At 38.3% G+C, this 19,727-nt stretch overlaps 3 protein-coding genes, 2 long non-coding RNA genes and 1 other non-coding gene across 7 annotated transcripts; all 6 read right to left on the bottom strand.

The window, feature by feature from the left end:
• Nucleotides 1-886: 886 nt before the first annotated feature.
• Nucleotides 887-3,360, bottom strand: LOC130691120 (uncharacterized). Its single transcript, XM_057514028.2, has 10 exons — nt 3,076-3,360; nt 2,826-3,004; nt 2,672-2,765; nt 2,259-2,618; nt 2,080-2,197; nt 1,925-2,016; nt 1,641-1,869; nt 1,422-1,574; nt 1,208-1,363; nt 887-1,152 (listed from the first exon to the last, which is right to left on the bottom strand). The coding sequence occupies exons 1-10, from the start codon at nt 3,358-3,360 to the stop codon at nt 887-889; spliced, it is 1,932 nt and encodes a 643-aa protein (XP_057370011.1).
• A 4,115-nt stretch (nt 3,361-7,475) lies between these two features.
• On the bottom strand, nt 7,476-7,548 carry Trnar-ccu (transfer RNA arginine (anticodon CCU)). Its single transcript has one exon. It is a non-coding gene; the product is annotated as a tRNA-Arg (tRNA).
• A 1,395-nt stretch (nt 7,549-8,943) lies between these two features.
• LOC130691197 (uncharacterized) lies at nt 8,944-10,410 on the bottom strand. Of its 2 annotated transcripts, XR_009001160.1 has the most exons (5): nt 10,286-10,410; nt 10,070-10,227; nt 9,800-9,989; nt 9,461-9,725; nt 8,944-9,318 (listed from the first exon to the last, which is right to left on the bottom strand). It is a non-coding gene; the product is annotated as an uncharacterized LOC130691197 (long non-coding RNA). The 2 variants fall into 2 exon arrangements; XR_009001157.1 differs by having other exon boundaries at nt 9,800-10,227.
• Nucleotides 10,411-16,203: 5,793 nt separating this feature from the next.
• Nucleotides 16,204-17,004, bottom strand: LOC130691159 (endocuticle structural glycoprotein SgAbd-1-like). The gene is made up of 3 exons (XM_057514073.2): nt 16,969-17,004; nt 16,616-16,890; nt 16,204-16,530 (listed from the first exon to the last, which is right to left on the bottom strand). Exons 1-3 carry the CDS (start codon nt 16,975-16,977, stop codon nt 16,233-16,235), a joined length of 582 nt encoding a protein of 193 aa, XP_057370056.1. The 5' UTR covers nt 16,978-17,004; the 3' UTR covers nt 16,204-16,232.
• A 1,017-nt stretch (nt 17,005-18,021) lies between these two features.
• On the bottom strand, nt 18,022-18,522 carry LOC130691171 (uncharacterized). The gene is made up of 2 exons (XR_009001149.2): nt 18,448-18,522; nt 18,022-18,361 (listed from the first exon to the last, which is right to left on the bottom strand). It is a non-coding gene; the product is annotated as an uncharacterized LOC130691171 (long non-coding RNA).
• A 646-nt stretch (nt 18,523-19,168) lies between these two features.
• LOC130691150 (larval cuticle protein III/IV-like) lies at nt 19,169-19,721 on the bottom strand. The gene is made up of 2 exons (XM_057514062.1): nt 19,647-19,721; nt 19,169-19,564 (listed from the first exon to the last, which is right to left on the bottom strand). Exon 2 carries the CDS (start codon nt 19,510-19,512, stop codon nt 19,267-19,269), a length of 246 nt encoding a protein of 81 aa, XP_057370045.1. The 5' UTR covers nt 19,513-19,564; nt 19,647-19,721; the 3' UTR covers nt 19,169-19,266.
• Between the last annotated feature and the right edge of the window lie 6 nt (nt 19,722-19,727).

Below are 19,727 nucleotides of genomic sequence, written 5' to 3'. Positions count from 1 at the left end.
TAGCCATTAAACTCTGAATTTCCATGGAAAGACAATGATATAAAATTGATCTGATTGATCAAAACATAGCTATATAAAAGAGCTGCATTATGTCGGAAAAGCAATGCTTAATAATTACGACAAGTAGCCGAACGTGAGACCTTTTGAGTCCAAATTCAGGCATTTATGAACAACTATGACAGCTTTTAGGTTTTTTTTCTATTACTTTAATACCCCAGATAATTTTACTCATCGGAAATGATGGGGACTAGACAGGGCTATAACATCCTAAAAAATGAAAAATTTATTTAAATAATAAAAGCGAGTAAATGGCAAAATTTTCAATTTATTTAATGAAAAATTTCAGCATATTATTAAATACAAAATTTCACTAAAAGAAAACAAATTTTACTGCGTAATGACCGCATTTTCTGGAGATTTAGAAAAACCTACGATTGAAGGATAAAATATAAAATAATAACTCAAAAAAACTTTCAAATCATTTTCTTGCTTAAGCAAAAAGCTTTCAAGAACCTTTATGGAACCCGTGCGCAAGTTGCAGGTATGAAATTTTTTTTTCTGATCCTATAGTCGCCAGTTTAAATTTTTCGGGTTAAATCATTTATGTTTGCAGAGCTTGAGTCAATGTGGTTAGTTTGCGTACAGCATTAAGAACTCTTAATTAGTTTTCACTTAAAACAACCGCAAATAAAATAAAGAAATTAAGCGCACAGAGGGAACAATGCGTATTTTAGCAAATAAAATTTCTTTGGAGTTGATGTACCTATTCCTTAAATAAACACACAGTGTTCTCATGAATGAAATAGAGTTTTTGAAATTTTTATTTCGTTATTCATTTTTGTTTAATTTTACAATTGCGCTATTGATGAAACATAACACAGTAAAATTAGTTTTCTCCCTCCTCTTCTGATGATTCTTCTCCGCTGTCGGTATAATAATCATCACCAGATGCTTCTTGCAGAGAATCTAATAGATTATCTTCTTTTTCTATTCTGTCTATGAATGCCTGAGGATTAATTTCTATGTCCTCTCTGAACTGGAGCGCTTCGGTAAACACATGAACAGCGTCGCTGATGATTCCGCTGAGGCGGACAATTTCTGTGTTGGCCATTACTGATCGACTATAGTCGAGAAGAGTAGTAGGTCTTAATCCTGGATATAAAAATCATTAATATGGTTACATTAACTACAATAAATGAGAACTTACTTTCATAGTTCTTTATATCTCTGTGAAGATCCTTGCAGAGAGACGTGAGGGATCGCGTGAATTCTCCCATTTCCCTTTGAGTTTTGGTAATAGCTTCCTGATAACGAAGCCCGAGCATCCAAGTGTCGATCAGCTCATAGTCTTTGCCGAGGAAATCTACAAAATAAGACTTATTAAAAAATACAACAAAGTGAACAGGAAACATCTTACGTACTTTTGTTGTTTTGATGCCAAGGAAAAAATCCTGTGTCCGTGTTCTCCTTGGACACGATTATACCCTTCTGTTGAAGTAACTTGACAATCGTATCCACTCGTTTTTTCTTTTTCGACATTATCTTCCTATTGCTTGTACGTGTCTTGCAGGTATCTAAATGATTTTAAAGCGGAAAAATAGATTACTACAATGAGATATTTAGTAGTCAAAGATATTTACCAAAGAAAGTCGCGTTACGAGTATGCAGAACTTTGATCATGTGGCATTCACCTTCAATTTCTTTTTGGAGTAGCTCAACGTCCCAATCGCTGTTAAGATTTTTACTTTTCACAAGTTTTGCTTGATTCTTCAATCTGATCAGAATTTGTGGTAGAAGTTCCTCCTTTAGGCCACGGTGGTCAAGAAGGTCTTGTAATTTCTTCCCATAAAAATTAGATTTGCGTCTGGCCTACAAAATTCTGTTATTTGGAGAACTCAGAGTCAATAAAATAAATAAGACTTACTCTGTTTAACCGTAAACAAAGCGCAGCCATCATACGTTTTTCTTTGTCTACATTATAGGCGAGAATAGCGCTTGTTATATCGTCTCTCCTACCTGCACAAAATATTTAAAATGTCTCGTTAAAAGAACTAAATGCGTACAAATAAACAAATATACTGGCTCTGCTTTGATGCTTCGTCGTTGTACCGAGACGGGCCATATAGGAAAAAACTTGTTCTTGTTCTTCTTCTAACATATCCGCTCCATCCTTTTGCCAATGTCCATTATAGAGTACCTAAAAGGGCATACGATTGACTCGTCAATATATTGGTTGAAATATTTAAATATGTATTTACCCTGCAAGCCCATGAATGGCCTAGACCATGAAAGCGGGAAAGAAAGGGAACCATGTCCTCAGTTAGCTTCTTGTATTCCGGATTAGATTCGCCGAAAAGATTGCTCTCTTTAGTAGCGAAAGGCCAATACTTGCAAACAACGTCGTTGCACAAAAACTTTGTCCCCATTTGGTGTGACTTCAGATGCTGGAGATGGGTATGTTTGAATGTTTCTCCCTTGAACAAGTTGGCCGAGAAAATCACTGTGCCATGAGAGCAACTCATCATTTCCAGACCGGTGATGTCCAAATTCCTTTTACTTGAAGAATCACCCCGGGCAGCCTTCCATGTCGATGAGCCACATGCATCATCTCCTTTACCCTAAGAAAATTTATACTTAAAATATAGGCGACTGTTGATAAAAGAGGATATACCTTCGGGATCTTTTCTTCTATTTTTGAAATATGTTCCAGTTGTAACTGATCGCTAGCCATTTTTACGTCTCCATATAAGGATTCTCCTTGACGACTTAAATAAGTTAACGATATTAATAAGTAAATACAATAGTTTTAAACCAATTATGCTTACTCTTTTGCTGACGCATATCGGTATAGTTTTCGATTCGCATCCGCGTGCATTCCATGAGGATGGTTACCACATATTTTACAATTGCCATGGCGTCGGAGGATTTCCTTTTCTTTCAGGTAAGTAAAATATTCAAACTCTCTACGAGCGCGATTAAAAAGTGTCCTGTTGATGATATTAACCTGCCCAAGTAAACAACTAGTTTTAAGATAAGAATTTTCATTTTTGATTTAATTATATCTACTCGACTTACTCGGTTGCAATCCAAAGAGATTTCCTCAAGGGTTTCGATAAACTTCCGTTCGGATGTTCCTGGTGTTTTGTGCCTTAAGCGATGCCACATTCTTAATAAATTTTCTTCGAAGAAGTAGGAGCAATTTGACAGCGAGCCAGGCCAATATCCTGAACACATGTACTCCTCATTAGTGGCCAAACGAGACTGCTTGCATTCGGAGCACCAGAATTCTGTGTTTTTTAAATCAAAGCGGCCTTCTTTGGTTACAACAGCGACTTTGGTGGGACCACATCGGAGCTTCATGGAACCTGCTGCAAAACATGAATTGCAGCAAGCTGGCTCATATAGGGGAACCGGAATATCTGTCCAAAGAAAAAGGAATTAGTCTGAATCCAAACATAGTGATTATAAATTTATACCTATGATTGAGATTGCTCTTGCATGACCTAGAAATTCGGATGGCCCAAGGATACGTAGCAGATCCGTATGCAAAAGAGTACGCTGATGGGTGAAAAGTAGGCAGTGTGTGTCCAAATCACACTTCCCACAAAAATGTTGAAGACATGTCGCACAACGTACAAAGCTTGGTGCATGGCAACGAATACAAGAAAAAGTCCCTGCACCACAAGTTTGTTCTTGAATTTTTTCATAGAGGAAATACCGGTGTTCTTTGAATTCTTTTTCTTTCATTTCCATGCGGCTCTTCCAAAGTGTCTCACTCTCTTGGTATTCTTCAGTAGTTTTAATGTAGCCAGAAGACTTTTGAATTGTTATTTCTTGTTCGGCTTCTTTGTAGGACAGCGAGTAGATCTGTGTTATCTAAAACGAGAATTTGTGAGAGAATTGCAATCATTGATGATTTTTTACTTAGTCCTCAACAAACGGACAAAGGTTATCTGTATTCGCAGCAGGTCCAGCATCAGATTGGAAAGCACTTGAAGTGCCTGGGTATTCCATCGCAGCAATGTTACCTATTGAAAACAACCAAACGTTACTTTAAAAATGGGTTGATAAGTAGTGTTAGTTAGTGTTAGTTATACTTGATATAGTGTCGACCGAAGGCTGTTTGCACCTGACGTTATCGATCACAAATAGCTTTTTAACTCGAAGCCCAGTCGATTTGCTTGGGATCTGTTGTTTTATATATTTTTTTCTACACTTTTTCGGTCCTCTTTCCTCCCATACTACGACTCGCTTCCTGCTTTTAGATTCCATTTTGAAAATTACACGATTTCTTCTCTTGGGTTTCACTGCTACGAAATTAAAAATGTCACTTAAATGTCCAAATGTCAAAACAAATCACTGAAGCGTCACTTAAGCAGACGAAATTCAAATGTCAAAGCCGACATACAGGCAATTGCGCTCAACAGGAATAAGGGCATCAGTTAGAAGAGACTTCGAAAAACCCGTCACCTAAGCCAACTGTCTGGCTCAATGCAACAGCCAAACAGTTGGCATAGGTGACGGAGACCAAGTTGGTATTAGCAGAGCTCTTTTTTCAATTTGTTTTTGAATGTTGTTATTTTGTGTTTTATTTCGTCTGCTGGGTGGCTGACATATATCGTCTGCCACAATGTCTGTGTTTGTATTTACAACGTTGATGAAAGAAATTAAATTTTAAAAATTAAATTACCGACATTTAACAACAATTATGATGTAAAGCTGGACATGCAATATTCGATAATAAAAATTTGATCTCCATACTATTAACCGTTCTTTGGATTACTAACAGGGTTCTGAACCTAATTCAGAAAACTACCGAAAATCATTAAATAATATTTAGTTACTATAGAAAGTTATAAAATATCTTAAAAAATAAAGATTAAAATTCTTTATATTACTGTAAAAAAATCATCAAAATACGTATCCCAGATTCTGAGATATCGTCATTTTAGTTTCTTCATAAAACAGGGAGTTCTCTTATGGGAAAACCCACGTTTCAATTGCCCAGACGCCCTGTTTCAATTGCCGAGTACAATTGGCAATTGAAACAACTTGGGGTACCTCCAGTTTTTTACACATAGCAGATGTTCAACTTTGCCGAACCTACCCAAAAAAAATACTGTTATGTAGCTGAGATAACTAGCTACAAATCTATATATTTTTTAGTTTACTTAGACGATTTTTGTAATCGTACGGAACAAAAATAAGTTTTGTGTTCCAACAACGCCCTACCTCCCCTACCGTCTTTTGTCATGTAATAAACTGGAGCTGAAGATCTTCACATCTAACTATTGGTATGAGAGCGCTTTTATGCAACAAGAAGAGACAGTAGGAGGATCAGTGATTTCCGAATTTTAAAACTTCCCATCATCAGTTGGTAGAAAATGAATTCCCTAAAACAAATGGCTTCGTACGCATAACCGGGACGTCTTCAGGTTTCTTTTCTTCTATTGGAACCTGTTCCGGTTTCGTTTGCACAGCTGGAACTTGCACCGGTTGGGGTACACCTACTGGAACTTGTTTCGGTATCACCGAAACGCTTTCGGCTTTCTTTTGCTCTACTAAAACCTTTTGCTTCTCTGCTCATCTACGGAAAACTGTTCAGGATGTTCCAAGTCGTTTTGTTTTCATTTCTGCTGCTCTTGAGATAACTTATTCTGATTCCCGTTCCTCCATTGCCATCACGACAGGTGGAATACGGCAGCGATGGGGGTGAGGTACAGCTACAGGGTATGGTGGGAATCCTTCATCGCACTGTTCCATTTCTTTTGCATAATTTTTCCTGATTCCCCACCATTGCGTAGTTAGTTGTTGTTGTTTTTTAAGAGTTCTAGCGTAGATATTCGGCTAATGTGTTTTAACGGGAAAGCTATCTCTAATAGTATATGTAATATATTAAAATAAAATGGAAGCTACTTTGTACCCCTTGTACCTCCCTCAAAAAGCGGACTTCCTCCATGCTAAGCTATCCTCATGATATTCATTCATGACTGATATTCATGATATATCCTCAAGACCGAGTATTCGAGTTTCGAAGTGGGTCATCACTGCCTATCCCACCTTGTTGGAGGTGGAGGTTTAACCAACAAGCTACCACTTCTTTACCTCGGATTCCGTAAGTGTTATGACAGCTCTTACCTCTCTAACCAGTTTTGGTTGGATAGTACTGGTATCGGCCGCCACCTGTACGAGCCATGCCAACTGCACGTAGAGTGACAAATGCCGCCTAGCAAGCCCAATGCTGGGATGAGTGCAACACCCGTTCGTTGGAAGTGCCGCTACCTTGTGAAGTTGCATTACAATCCTTATGTACCGTGACTTGGGTCCCGAAACACAGTTGATAACGCCGTGATGCAGTTTTCCGCCAACAATCTCATTTCAAATATTTAATGAAATAACAATTGGTAAATGTAATAAATGGACATTATTCGAAATATTGTGTAGAATACGATTCGACTTCATTATGAAACAAAAATTTATGAAAATTTAAAAAAAAATGACAAATTGAGTGAAACTCTGCATAGGGGAATACAGCCATGCTGAGTGCAACTGTGTGCTTGCTATAGGCTTTCCGCTGCCCGTTTTTTGATATTTTAATATGTAAACTGGCTGAAATTTCGTCACATTTTTCATAGAGGTTGTCACCGCAGTATTGCTAAAGGTGGACTGCCCGGACAGCCGGTGTGCATTGAACCGATTCCGCAGTTATCCAAATGTAAAATAACTCACAAAATGTATGTATCAAGTAAATATTAAGTCACTTTTCATGATCCTCATTGAATTTTGAATATAAATCTTGTATTTTAATAGTTATATCATATTTTCTTATCAAAATATTTAAAAAATAAGGAAAAGTCGGGCTTATAATGTCGGGCTTGTATTTTGAAGCCCAACTTTCTTGTGAAAAACAAATCAGACATTCCATGATCTTTTTAAAGATTCTGGTCGCACGATAAAAGCTGGAAATCACTTGTAAATGAGGATAATCGAAGAAATGCAATCGATAGAAATGTGTCGTTCACACCAAAGCTCTGAAGATGAAGTTTCTTTGAGACGCAAACAAACTAGAATAAATTCAATAAATCCTTGTACAGCATATTCTAATGCCTCACGATTACGGAGCTCGAATGATGTGGTTTCGCGTTAGTATTTCGTATGAGGTTGAAAACAAAGTCAGGCAGTACGCACCTTCCTGATGATAAACATTTACCACCAAAAATAGTTTTCGTTTATCGCCTTGGCTTTTAGAAGCAATCCGGCTATACGATACGAAAGTGGTTTCCGTTTTTACGCAAAGAGCAACCGAAAAGCTTTGCTGAAAAACGTACGAGCCAAACTTTTGTTTCCTTTACACAGGTTATGCTGTGGAAATGCATCACTCAGACCCAAGAATCAAGACAAGGAAGCTGTAGATAATACTAATGTTGGCAGACTGTTAATACGGGTAAGCTTAATCAATACAGCGGAAGTTAATTAACCTCTGGCGGGACTCGAACCCGCAATCCCCGGCTTAGGAGGCCGATGCCTTATCCATTAGGCCACAGAGGCTGTAAAAGTATACCTGCCTTCCAATTTGCAAGCCGCAAATTTTTCATTTGGGTCAGGTCTAGGTTATTTATATCATTGCCTTTATTCCACAAACTATCGTAAGGACCCAAGCGCAAATATGTCCGTTTTCTTCTGGTTATATTAATACACTAGCGGATACATTTAAAGGACCACTTTTGAGGTTAGTATTTCTGTTTCCAGTAGCGCAGCTGGTTGGCGAATGGAACTTATGCGACAGTAATTTCATTGTGTTTCGGGATTGAACGATTCTCTAAGTAATGCCGAGGCCACGAGTTCGATGCTCGCCTGAAGAATGTGTTATTTTTAACCTGCCCGATCCCGACAGGTTTAATGAAATAGAGGAAAGTAATTGAAACTACGTTTGCTAATTGAATGAACAGTCAGTGCTTTGTATCCATTTTCCACAAGAGTTTTGTCCAACTTCCAACTTCAGGAGATGTATTCCAGCATTTTGTCTGCTAGTTTTACCAAAGTAACACAGTTCAATCAGGTGATCGCAGGCAGCTACAATCCTCGTAAAGAGATAGAAATAAAAACCCAACGCTCCAGGTGAGGATTGAACTCGCGATTTCGGTATTCCTTCGGAAATCTTTAGATTCCTTCGCACATTCACATTACTGACATATAAGCGGCGTAAGTGGTAGTGTAGTATTTGGAAATAGTGCTTTGGTGGCTCGCTGTAGTAGCTAGGAGTGGCAGATGTTGTTGTGTAGTATGTTGGAGCTTCAGTGTAATAACTTGGTGCCGCGTACATGGTGGTGTAGTACTCGGGAGCCTTCGTCGTGTAGTATCGTGGACCCTCCGTCTTGTAATACATGCGAACCTCAGTATAGTAAGCTGGGACAGCGTACGTGGTAGGCGGGGAAGCGTAGATTGTCGTGTAATAGTCAGAGGCGTATAGTAGGTGGGAGCTACGGTGTAGTAACTTGGAGTGGCATATGTTGTTGTGTAATACACTGGCGCTTCTGTGTAATAGCTCGGTGCGGAGTAGTATTTCAAGGCCTCCGTATAGTAAGTCGGAGCTGCATACGTAGTGGTGTAGTATTCAGATGCCTTGGTGCTGTAATACTTGGGCGCATCGGTGTAGGAAGTACGGGCCACATATGTCGTGGTGTAGTGCTCGGCCGCCTTCGTAGCGTAATACGACACAGCAGTGGTTGTCTGGTATGAATAGATACCGTATCCACAAGATGAACCTATCGGCACACTTAAAGTCGATCCAGTCATCAGAAGACGACAGCTAGTAGCAGCATAATGCCATCATAACCTGACGAAAAAAACAAACAAACATTAATTTTCATAATTCCATTATGACATTGAAATGCTTAAAACGACAATAAAGAATCATTTCACCTCGTTCAAACATCAATTTAATCAACAATTGCATCATCACATTAACTAAAATCATTAAACAAGTTGAAGTGTGTACATTACCCATGATTGCAGGTTGGAACTGGAAGACACTATATTAAATCAGCTATTGGTATTTGAAAGACTGCTAGTACTATACTGTGTCAGAGATGTTCACTCGACTAACCTCTACCTTCGATTTGACCTCGTTTTATAAGGTTTTCTATCATCCTGATTCGTCTTTTCAGGCCAGAGGGTCCACCTGTTCATTCTGACATAACAACCACTATTCCTACACTACCTCTAATCGCTCGTGTCGTATGCATTTTCAAATATCGAAGAAACGCATAATTATCTTCCCCATCCCACTAACCATTGTTATGCGAGCGAATGAAGCGCCTAGAAAAAACGAATGCTGATTTAAATGTAATATCGACAATAATGAAATTATGTTCAAGATTATTTGCTGCGAATCTTAGAACTTACTGAAAAGAAATAAAGGTTCAACAGTAAGAATTATTAATTCAATATCATTCCTTACGTGAAGAACTGTGAGGCTTCCAGCATCGTTGCAAACCCATGTATCGCGTATACAGAAGTATTTATATTTCTTCTTTTTCTTCGTCATTCATAAACGTTGCGGAATGATCATTTTTCACCGCCTTTTTTTTGTTTCGATTTCGTCATTATTGACGATGGTGTAGTTATCCAATGGCACGAAATGGCTATGAATAATGAGCATCAGTAGCGCAATTGCGTGTGTCCACTAGTCAAAACTATCCGCCAACATGTTGTTCCAAAGCTACCTAATTAGTAATTTGCTTTCAATGTGCGTTACCTAGTTTAATTTGTTCTTGTACAGTACGTTTAAATTCTATACCTGTGATTCATTCCGGATGCCGTCGAGTCATTCCAACTAGTTGGAATTTTGTTTTTCTAGAGTTTCGTTTTGTGATGAAGCACTTGCTATTGATGTTAATACCTGGTGTTATAGTTTTCATTCACGCGCTAAATAGGGTCCCTTTAGAAATCTTTGCAATCACGCGTGATTCAGTTTCAACGATGAAGCGCTACAATAGAAAACAATACCGTTGCCATAAGAAACTGGGAAAAGATAATGTAAAGGCTTTGTTGTTTTATGAATAGCTACGCCAAACGGTTTAGAAGAGTTTTCAACACCATCTCGAGTTTCTAGTAGAAAGAAGTTCTGTGTGTCAACAACGATGGTGAATAACGTCAAAGGTGCTGTGCATATTAAAGTTGTTTTCCACTTCGGAAGCGAATGACGCGATTGATTTTCAAAATAAACTGAAATACGATTGCAGAAATTGAAATGCAAAGATTTCTAAGTCAAATTGTATACTACCTGAATAGGAATTTCCTGCTTGCTTCTCGTACACTTTAGTACAAGTCTTAGTACACATTAACCAACACTTAATCTGTGTTGCCTTTCCTTTTCATGTAAAGAAATTAGATGTGTTATTATTGCTCTTCAGGTTGTCTGTGTAACGAAGCCAATATACGCCAAACGGACGGAGAGATAAACACTTAAAAAAGTGCTTAATATAGTAACTAATCAAAATTATTGTTCATGTTCGATTATCGGTTTACGATTAAAATTTTAAGTGTAGAGTCCAAGGTTCCTCTTTCAATAAACCTTGGTATTAAATAGCGAATTTGCTGAAATAAACTATTAATGAAAAACAGCTATGACGTAATCTCGTTTTTTATTACTTTACTCCTTCTCTTGTTTTTTTCTAATAATGATAATAATTTTTAATATGATAATAATGATGGCCGCTGCCTTATTTTTACCCCTTTTTCTTTTTTTTTCTGTCATATTGTCTCACGTTTCAGTTTCAACCTCGAAAGGTTACCGCTGGGATTGAGCTACGTTACATTTTTACCATGTCTGAGCAGTTCGTTTACATTACCTCTGTGATTAAGATGCACCCATAATGGATACTTTTAGCCGCCTTAAACATTAAACAGATAGATTTGTATTACGCCATACCTATCTTCTTCTATTTACTGGCTTCCTGTGAAACGAAAGTTTCCTCCTTTTCCTCCCAACTAAAAATCAAACGACTATTAAACCCTACCTCAATCGCCAGCTATAGGAGGAATCGCACAATTTTTTTCCCATTGCCTTTTATTTCACTCACTCGTATCTCCCACTTTTCTTCCCATTGCCTTTTAGTTCGCTCACTGGTATCACCCACTCTTATCACGTTCTTTTTTTTATTTTCTACTACCTCTTGGTTCGCTCACTGGTATCCCTCGTTGTTACACGCCTTTTTGTCCACTAGTGTACTTATACTAATGGCTATTCGCGCTCGTAGTATTACACTACAATCTACGCTTCTCCGGCTTTTACCTTTAGGTAATTAAATATTTTTTCTTTAAAATTGTTCAAGATATTCAATCTATTGTTTTAATTCACAGGTCATCCATAATTGTCGATTGAGTGAGAAAGCTGAAGAATTACCAGATGGCATATTACGACCATACCATCATATCACGAATCATTGGTCACTGTGTCACGAGCACAGCAAGTTCTTGCTGACGAAACTCTTGGACTCTTTCGCTTCGAAGCAGCCGTGTCTGCCCTAGGATTTAAGGTAACAATATCGTAAATAAAAATAGTCAAGAAAATCAGCAATGTAATGCATAAAAATCAGGCAAATGTATCGGAGGCGGACCATCCTCTGCTTTGTGAAGTAACGCGTCGTCAACGAGATGATCTCGCTGTCATGTTACTGGTTCATTACAAGGACGACCCAGACAAGCTAGCCAAAATTATGAAAAGCTACTGGATCGTCAAGTGCATCCGATGGGCCTATCCTCCCAACACGTCTTCCAAGACCCATCGAGTTTTTTCTATGCGTGTAGCAAAAATTTCTATGTCTATGAAGGCTATGACATACCAGTGATCGCTCTGTTTTAGTTCTGCACGACCGTAACAGACAGTTCGTCCTGGGTTATGACCATGATCACGCTGTTTGCATAACAGTACACGATCTATCTATGCCGGCGCTCGGCTCGCTCGTTAAAGGGCAAGGTTACCACCTTGCATTCTTAGTGATAGTTGATCACGGTATGAGGCATCGACTCACAATAGCGTTTTTGGACAGCTTGGAAGAGTTCACTAAGTGAATCATCCCCTTCTGTTCTTCCTCTTTGTTCCACGATTCTGTTGGAGCTTATGGATGCATTATGTAGCATCAATTGGGTCTTACCCAGATGACAAGAGGAAATAGAATGTTCCATAGTTAAACGGCTCCAGCCGCTCAGTCACCCATTCTTCTTCTACTGTTTGCGGCCCCTTCAGAGGGATAAAAGTCTATTGATAGATGCGAAAAACTGCAGATACCCCAATCTTCCCAACAGAAACACAACCTGTAGTCAAGACTAGGAATTGCAAGCGCCAATCTCCTAAATAAATTTAAGTATCTAAGTTCAAAATTATTAAAATTTTTTATTCTAGTTCATTTGACAAACCTGTATTAACTACTAGTACACCAAGACGTCCAATGTGTCAGAAAGTTTTGTGTGCAACTTGCGCCAGTTTCGGCTGCTAGATCAATAGTTTAAATACCTATGGCTGATCTAATGACAGAAATTTATTTACATCAAAGCAGATCTAAGAGAAATTCAATACCTCCGTAAACGCTCGTACAATTACATAACACACATTTAAAAATTCTGCAATTCCACAAGGAATTGAATTATTTACCCATTTAGTTAAAAACTAGATCTCCACAATCATTTTTCAGTAGTTATTGCCCCATTTAAAAGACTTTGGCATGGCAGGCATATTTGACAGATGAAATGCGATTGATCGCAAAAGCTAGATTCTGGACAGTCCAAATCTAAGCGGCACTAATCCATAAAAAAAAACCTCAGTAAAACGTATGAATCCCGCTACTACAGTTTGCTAGGGCTAAATTTATCTCGTGGGACGTAGCAGCAGCATTGAATAAATGAAGCAAATGCACGAACAAAATTCACACCATGAAGTTCATCGAATGAAAGGTGTACATGTTGTGAACGTCCTGCGAATACTGAATGAGTAAATTATCTTACACTTAAACGTACGCTTGTGTAGTATTTGGGAGCATCGGTGTAGTAGCTTGCAGTAGCAGATGTTGTCATGTGGTAAACTGGAAACTCTTTGTAATAACTTGGAGTAGAGTAGTATTTGGTGGTTAGGGTGCAGTACATTTGAGCAGTATAGGTGTTGGTGTAGTATTCCAGATTTTGGACATGTAGTACTTGGGGGGTTCGGTGCACTAGCTAGGGGCAGCCTGTATGGTCGTGTAATACTTGGTCTTCTTCGTTGTGTAGTAGTCACGATCTTGGTGGTATACTAGGATGACGGGGTAGTATAGTATCCAGAATAAGACGAACCTATTGGTCCACCCATGGCATTTCCAGCTATCTGAAATGCAACAGCCAACATCAGCATTGTGGCGTAGTTAGCTACAAATTGAAAACGAATGTGGTTTAAAAAATCATTCAAGCAGCCATAATTTGGTTGGTATTACAAATACCAGCCAATTTACTGTACCTTTTGATTAAATTGAGGCTTTTACCTGAGCAAATGATGTCAGAACAGGTCAACTTTTTTCAGCTTGTGTATGAAGATCAAGTTTAATGCATACAAAAGGAGACGAACGGAACACGATTTCAATATTCAAAATTTCAAAAGAAATATCATAACTTACCGTTTAAAAAAAAAGAAATGAATTAAATTAGAATAGCAGGCTACCCATTGTTATTTATTTACATGATAATTCGTCTGATTTTGAACAATGCTCTACACTACGATGCCACATTTACAGAAATTCCGATTAGGGAAAAAGTCATGGATGAAATTAAAACGGATGAAATGAATTTAGTAACTGTATATTTAAATAACGTCTCAGTGCTAGTCATTCTTGGGAAGGAATAGTACTTTACTAGTCTCGCTGTAGTAGCTGGGATTGAACCTTTGTTGTAGTGTAGTAAACCGAAGGTTGGGAATGCTAGCTTGAAGTCAAATGGTATTTAAAAGCAGGTTTGAGTTTAGGATGTGGTTGAGTAGTAATAATACGTTATGGTCATGCAGAATTTTGTAATACACGATTTTTGTGATAACTGGTACCAATCATTCAATCCAAAATGTGTTTGGCTCGACAACTTATAATTTCACAGCACACCTGGAATAACACTTTGCCAATGTATCAACACATTAGTGACAAGATTGGCCGCACGGTGATACGTAGGATTCTTGCATAGCATTAACGGTATTGTTGCGTGATGCCACACCTAATTCGTGAATGCTAGATAATAATTGAATTTTAAACGTTTAGTTTGTTTTTGGCTTTATAACGACGTTGAATAATATTCATTACTATTTTCTCGATAATGTTCATTTATTACATTGTATAATAGTTTCTCTGAATTTAAATGAGAGTTACTTTTACTACGGAAAATGCACGCTTGTGTTATCAACATGGTTTGGTGCCGTAATTCACTGTATATAATAGTTGCGTGTATATCTAAATATCATAAGCGGCACTTGAAATGACTGGTTATGGCACCCTCCCAATGTTGGAATTGCTAGTAACCAAGAGTCTGTAAGCAATTACAACTCGAAACGTCAAGCGTTGGTATGGGACTGGCCATCCATTCCAACGCAAGACTGAATAGAGAAGTAAGAGCTTTCAGCTGATGTCACGGTGGGGATCATGTAGTACAGCAATATGATCCGGGCCAACATCGTGACAGTTCTGGAGGATACTAGCATGTCAGTCAAGTGCTTAGCGCAACCATTTTGACTATTTTCCTAATAACTAAAATAAAAACTGGCAAACCGAGGCTTCTATCTTTACCGATTATTTGAGTATTTCCTTAACATAGAAATTTCAGATTGAAACTAGGAATTAAGTTAAATTAAGTTTAAAATGTTAAAATAATTAGACTATTCCGTCCTCGAGCTTAAGTAGTAAATATAAAACTCGAATTGGGGGCAACAATGTAGTAATGGGGTTGCATAGGTTGCTGTGTAGTTAGCTTTAGCCTCGGTGTAGTAGCTGGGTACGGCGTATGTGGTAGTGTAGTGCCCTGGTGCATTTGTGGTGTAGTATTTTGAGGCTTCGCCTTCGTAATACTTGGGGCATCAGTGTAAGAAGCTGGAGCAGCGTATGTTGTTGTGTAATACTCATTAGCCTTTGTGGTGTAGTATTGGAAAGCCTCGGTGTAATAAGCCGGGACAGCGCAGGTGGTGGTGTAGTAGTATTTGGGAGCCTCGGAATAGCACCTCGGTGCAGCATACGTTGTTGTGTATTGTATATTCATATGTATTGTATATTCATCTGTATTGTATATTGTATATCAGATTCTTCTTTTGGTAATTTTCATCCGCTGACGAAGGAACAATCTTTGAGCTGCGCCCGATAAGGCTGACCGTGCGGAATTTTTCCGCAATAATAGCTAGCGTGAGACATCTGCATTATTATAGCACATACCAGATTTTTCAATCAAATGCTTTATGGAACAATGTTCCAATGTAGATTATCCAGGTTTCTTTTGGTCATTAGCAATTTTTGGCGCATGGTCGGTAATGATTTTATGCTGTGCATTAGAGTGTATAACTATGCATTAGAAAAAAAAGTACGTATATATATCTGTGATTTGCCGCTCATTTTCCACCATCCCTAACACCAGTCATAAATTTGGATTATGGATAGTTAAAAATTTAGATAACTACACCATAATATTTATAATCGCATCATGGAAGTTTTGATACTCTTAAGAGATGTGCTAAGGAATTAAACAATATTTATTGCAATAAGCTTGCTGTATGTGGCTAAAGATTGATTACAATGCAGATAAGCAACAACACTTCAGGATACAATACTCGATAAATACGGATTCTGGATTCCATTAACAAGATTCAAAGCATCTTTGAGCAGTTTGTTATGAAGAAATAATGCAACAAAATGACAACACAAACGGCAATTGTAGATGAAGTCTTGCCATATTAAAACGTTGGATTAGGTTGAAAGAGTAGAAAGACAGGTTTTTCAGGTTTAAAAAAATGTAATATTTGTTTTTATCTGACAGAACTAAAATACTATTGGAATATTGGCATGATGCCATGAATGTTCGATGGTTAAACTTGAATGTAACCTTCATATGCTTGTCGAAATTTACTAAAACGCACCTTGGTAGATTGATGGCATTTATATTTACACCACGCTCGCGATAAATGAGATATACAGAATTTATGGGACGTACTTTAAATATTAAATCATGTGTCGGGAAATCTAGTAAATATTGTAACCCTTTCCATTGAAGGGGATGTGAACGGGGGCAACGGGGAGCTCGTATTCATGGACGGGGACGACGGGCAAGTGATCACCTTTGGGCTGGAATCCAGCGTCATCAGCGGTCCAGGTCAAAGTGAATTTCTCGCCTTCAGGTGAAACCCAGTAGGAAGATCCCTTGTTGGTGTTGCCCATAACATCTTCGTAGGTGGCCTTTCCGTAAGAATCGTAAGCGACTCCTTGCATCTTCTTCTGAACTTGAGATTCTTCACGGGTTGTGTAGTCAGACTGGGCGTAGCTGTGGGTTAAAGGGATTTCATGTTTTGAAATATGAAAATCTAAAGTCTCTTTGTTATAACACATAAACCATGAAAATGATTTACCTCCACTGGCTGCTGCCATCGATGTTGCGCTCGTCGGATTGGCTAGTGACTGTAATATCAGCATATTTATTATCCTTGTAGCTTGGTGTGGGGTAGGCTGGTGTGGGGTAGGCTGGTGCGGGGTAGGCTGGTGTGGGGTAGCTAGGAGTAGGGTACTTGGGCGCGGAGTAGCTAGGGGTAGCGTACTTTGTTGCAGGGTAGCTGGGAGCTATGTATTCCGGCTTATAGCTGGAAGGAACGGCAGCAACAACAGCCAAGACGGCAGCGATAACAAACTGTCGTCCAATGTATTAATTAAATAAATATCTAAAATTTTTAGTTGTTCAGAAAATATAAGCAATAAAATGCCTTACGAGCTTCATGTTGTACTAGGTTTACTTGGTAAACAACTGATGGTTCTGTTTCTACGTTTCTAAGCTTATATAGTCAAGTGAATGGTACGAAACATTCAACTGACCTAGTTGTTGTGCAGCTCAATTTGGGCGTTGTGCAAAAAAATAGTTCACTCTCACTTTTCACGTTAGACAACACATCGAAAAAATTTTTCTTAATAGTAACAGCTAATTGCTTTTTTTGTGCATGATTTGAGCTAATAGTGCTCTACTGGCGTTCTCATTTTTAACAGAATCTGATTATTCACTCTCATTGATTTTTTAAAATGATAACTCGATAATATGATAACTGTTAACTTTCGCTAAGGATAGTAAATTTAATCCATGAACTAGATGTCAACATAGCATTTGTCTGAATCGGGTATTGGTATTCCCGGCTACCACTTCAATGTTAATCTATTGGAAATATTAGGCAAATGAATTGTTGTATGCCAATTCAAAAGCGAGCCGTAAGTGGAGGAGGTGAATGTTGATTTATAATGAACAAAAAAAAAATCTTTTTGATTCCTACTTGTCGAAAACAATAACTACATGATAGTCTGGAATACAAACCATAGGTAACCACCAAGGAACGGTTGATCGACGTTTTCAAAAAAAAAAGGTTAAGAAACGAAATGAATGGAAAATTGCACACCCTTTTTTGTCGGCTACATAAAACTGTTTGGAAACCATTGAAGTCATCAGTTGTTTAAGCCTTCCACAATAGCCAACATGAAACTGGTCAGCATAGATATTTTTATTTTGACAGTTCACAATTTCATCACTTATTGAAAAACGAATATTTTGTTTTCGCAGTTTTGGCTGTTGCTACTGCCCTACCATCCAGTTACAAGCTGGAATACAAAACTAACAGCTACTTTACTCCTCTACTCTGCTTCTAGGTACAATAAGGATAACAAGTACGCTGACATTACCATCACCAGTCAATCCGACGAGCGCAACATCGATGGCAGCAGCCAATGGAAGTAAGTACATTTCATGTTTTACACTTATTAACAAAGGGATTAAAGACACTCACATTAAAAAAAATTTATTTTTCCAACCTAAAGCTATGCCCAGTATGACTACACTACCCCTGAAGAATGTCAAGTTCAGAGGAAAATGCAAAGAATTACCTACGACTCTTACAGAAAAGAAACTAATGACGAAGTCATAGCCAACACCACCAAAGGGTCATCTTGCTGGGTTTCCTCTGAAGGCCAGAAGTTTACTTCAACGTGGACTGCTGGATTCCAGCCTAACGGTGAACACTTGCCTGTCACTCCTGTCCATATCTATGAGCTCCCAGTTGCTCCTGTTCCAAATATGAACTCCAGGTTGCACCTGCTCTTCCTTATTCACAAACTGATCTTGGCTATTAAGATTGAAATATTAATGTACTATGCAAGTTTAATTTGCTGATGTGAAATAAAAGTATGATATGTCTTCATATCCGTTTACCGTTATCACGCAGGACATGAACAGTTTGAAAGACGTTACTTCTCTGTGTGAGCACAAATTTTGTCGATTTGCACATTCGAACGCTCTCAGGTCTCACGCACAGCTTCATTTAATGCATGGCGGAGTAAAGAATACCTTTGGCTTGATTGTTGGCTAAAAGCAATAAATGATAGTGTTGCAAATACCATTGATTGTTTGCTCCCGAAGAATTACTGATGTGACAATACAGAATACACAGCAGACGACTAAAATATTAGAAGATATCCGTGAATGTGTGGTTTACCTGCCACCTAGCGGCAAACTGAAGAGAAGTTTCCAAATTTTGTAGGGGGACTGGTAGATTCCCGTTACGAATGCTGGTTACACTAAACAATTCATCTATCATAACATTTTTTACGTAAAATTGTTTTTCTTCCATGAAAATAATTTTATTAATAAAAGCCTGTTGGTAAATATCTATACAGGTTAAGTTAATCACTCGAATTTCAGTGATAAATCTGATGATAATTGCAAGGCGATAATGGGTGAAAGAGTGACTTAAGGATCGGAACACTTTGAATAACTTTAAATTGCGACTACGTGGGTTGGTTGCATTGGGAACCAACACTTATTTCTAAATGGAAGAAACTATAGGTGCCCACGTCGATTATAAAATGTGGTTAAAGTTAATACGGCTACGACGCACAAACCCACACTTTTCTGACGTGATTTTAGATTGACATTCATATTAACATGTATTTTTTGTACCGATAATACAAGAATGTCAGTGCATTCAGTACAGAAATTTAAATAATGTGTTCAGACAGGATTTTATATAATTTAGTAAATCTTATAGCCTTTGCCGTTGAAAGGGATGTGAACAGCGGCAACAGGGAGCTCATATTCGTGGACGGGGGCGACGGGCAAGTGATCACCTTTGGGCTGGAAACCGGCTTCATCAGCGGCCCAGGTCAAAGTGAACTTCTGGCCTTCAGGGGAAACCCAGTAAGAGGATCCTTTGTTAGTGTTGCCTAGGACTTCACCGTACGATTCTTTGCCGTAGGAATCGTAGGTGACTCCTTGCATCTTCTTCTGGACCTGAGACTCTTCGCGAGTGGTGTAGTCAGACTGGGCATAGCTATGGGTTGAAATAATAAAATTTGCCTTATGGTTATCTTTAGTTCTTAAAATGATGAGTATAAAGTATGAAATAGATTCACCTCCATTGGCTGCTGCCATCGAGATTGCGCTCGTCAGATTGGCTGGTGATGGTGATACCAGCGTATTTGTTATCCTTGTTG

The sequence above is a fragment of the Daphnia carinata genome, unplaced genomic scaffold (assembly GCF_022539665.2).
Source record: "Daphnia carinata strain CSIRO-1 unplaced genomic scaffold, CSIRO_AGI_Dcar_HiC_V3 NW_026452950.1, whole genome shotgun sequence".
In the NCBI taxonomy this organism is placed as follows: domain Eukaryota; kingdom Metazoa; phylum Arthropoda; class Branchiopoda; order Diplostraca; family Daphniidae; genus Daphnia; species Daphnia carinata.
This window is presented reverse-complemented; position numbering and strand designations above follow the sequence as displayed.

Coding starts and splice junctions, on each gene's coding strand:
- LOC130691120 (XM_057514028.2), bottom strand. CDS start 3,360: ATGAAGCTCCGATGTGGTCCCACCAAAGTCGCTGTTGTAACCAAAGAA. Junction 3,005..3,075: donor TCTCTTTGGATTGCAACCGA/GTAAGTCGAGTA, acceptor TTACTTGGGCAG/GTTAATATCATCAACAGGAC. Junction 2,619..2,671: donor TAGAAGAAAAGATCCCGAAG/GTATATCCTCTT, acceptor AAATTTTCTTAG/GGTAAAGGAGATGATGCATG.
- LOC130691159 (XM_057514073.2), bottom strand. Junction 16,531..16,615: donor GATGGCAGCAGCCAGTGGAG/GTAAATCATTTT, acceptor TTTAACCCACAG/CTACGCCCAGTCTGACTACA.
- LOC130691150 (XM_057514062.1), bottom strand. CDS start 19,512: ATGCAAGGAGTCACCTACGATTCCTACGGCAAAGAATCGTACGGTGAA.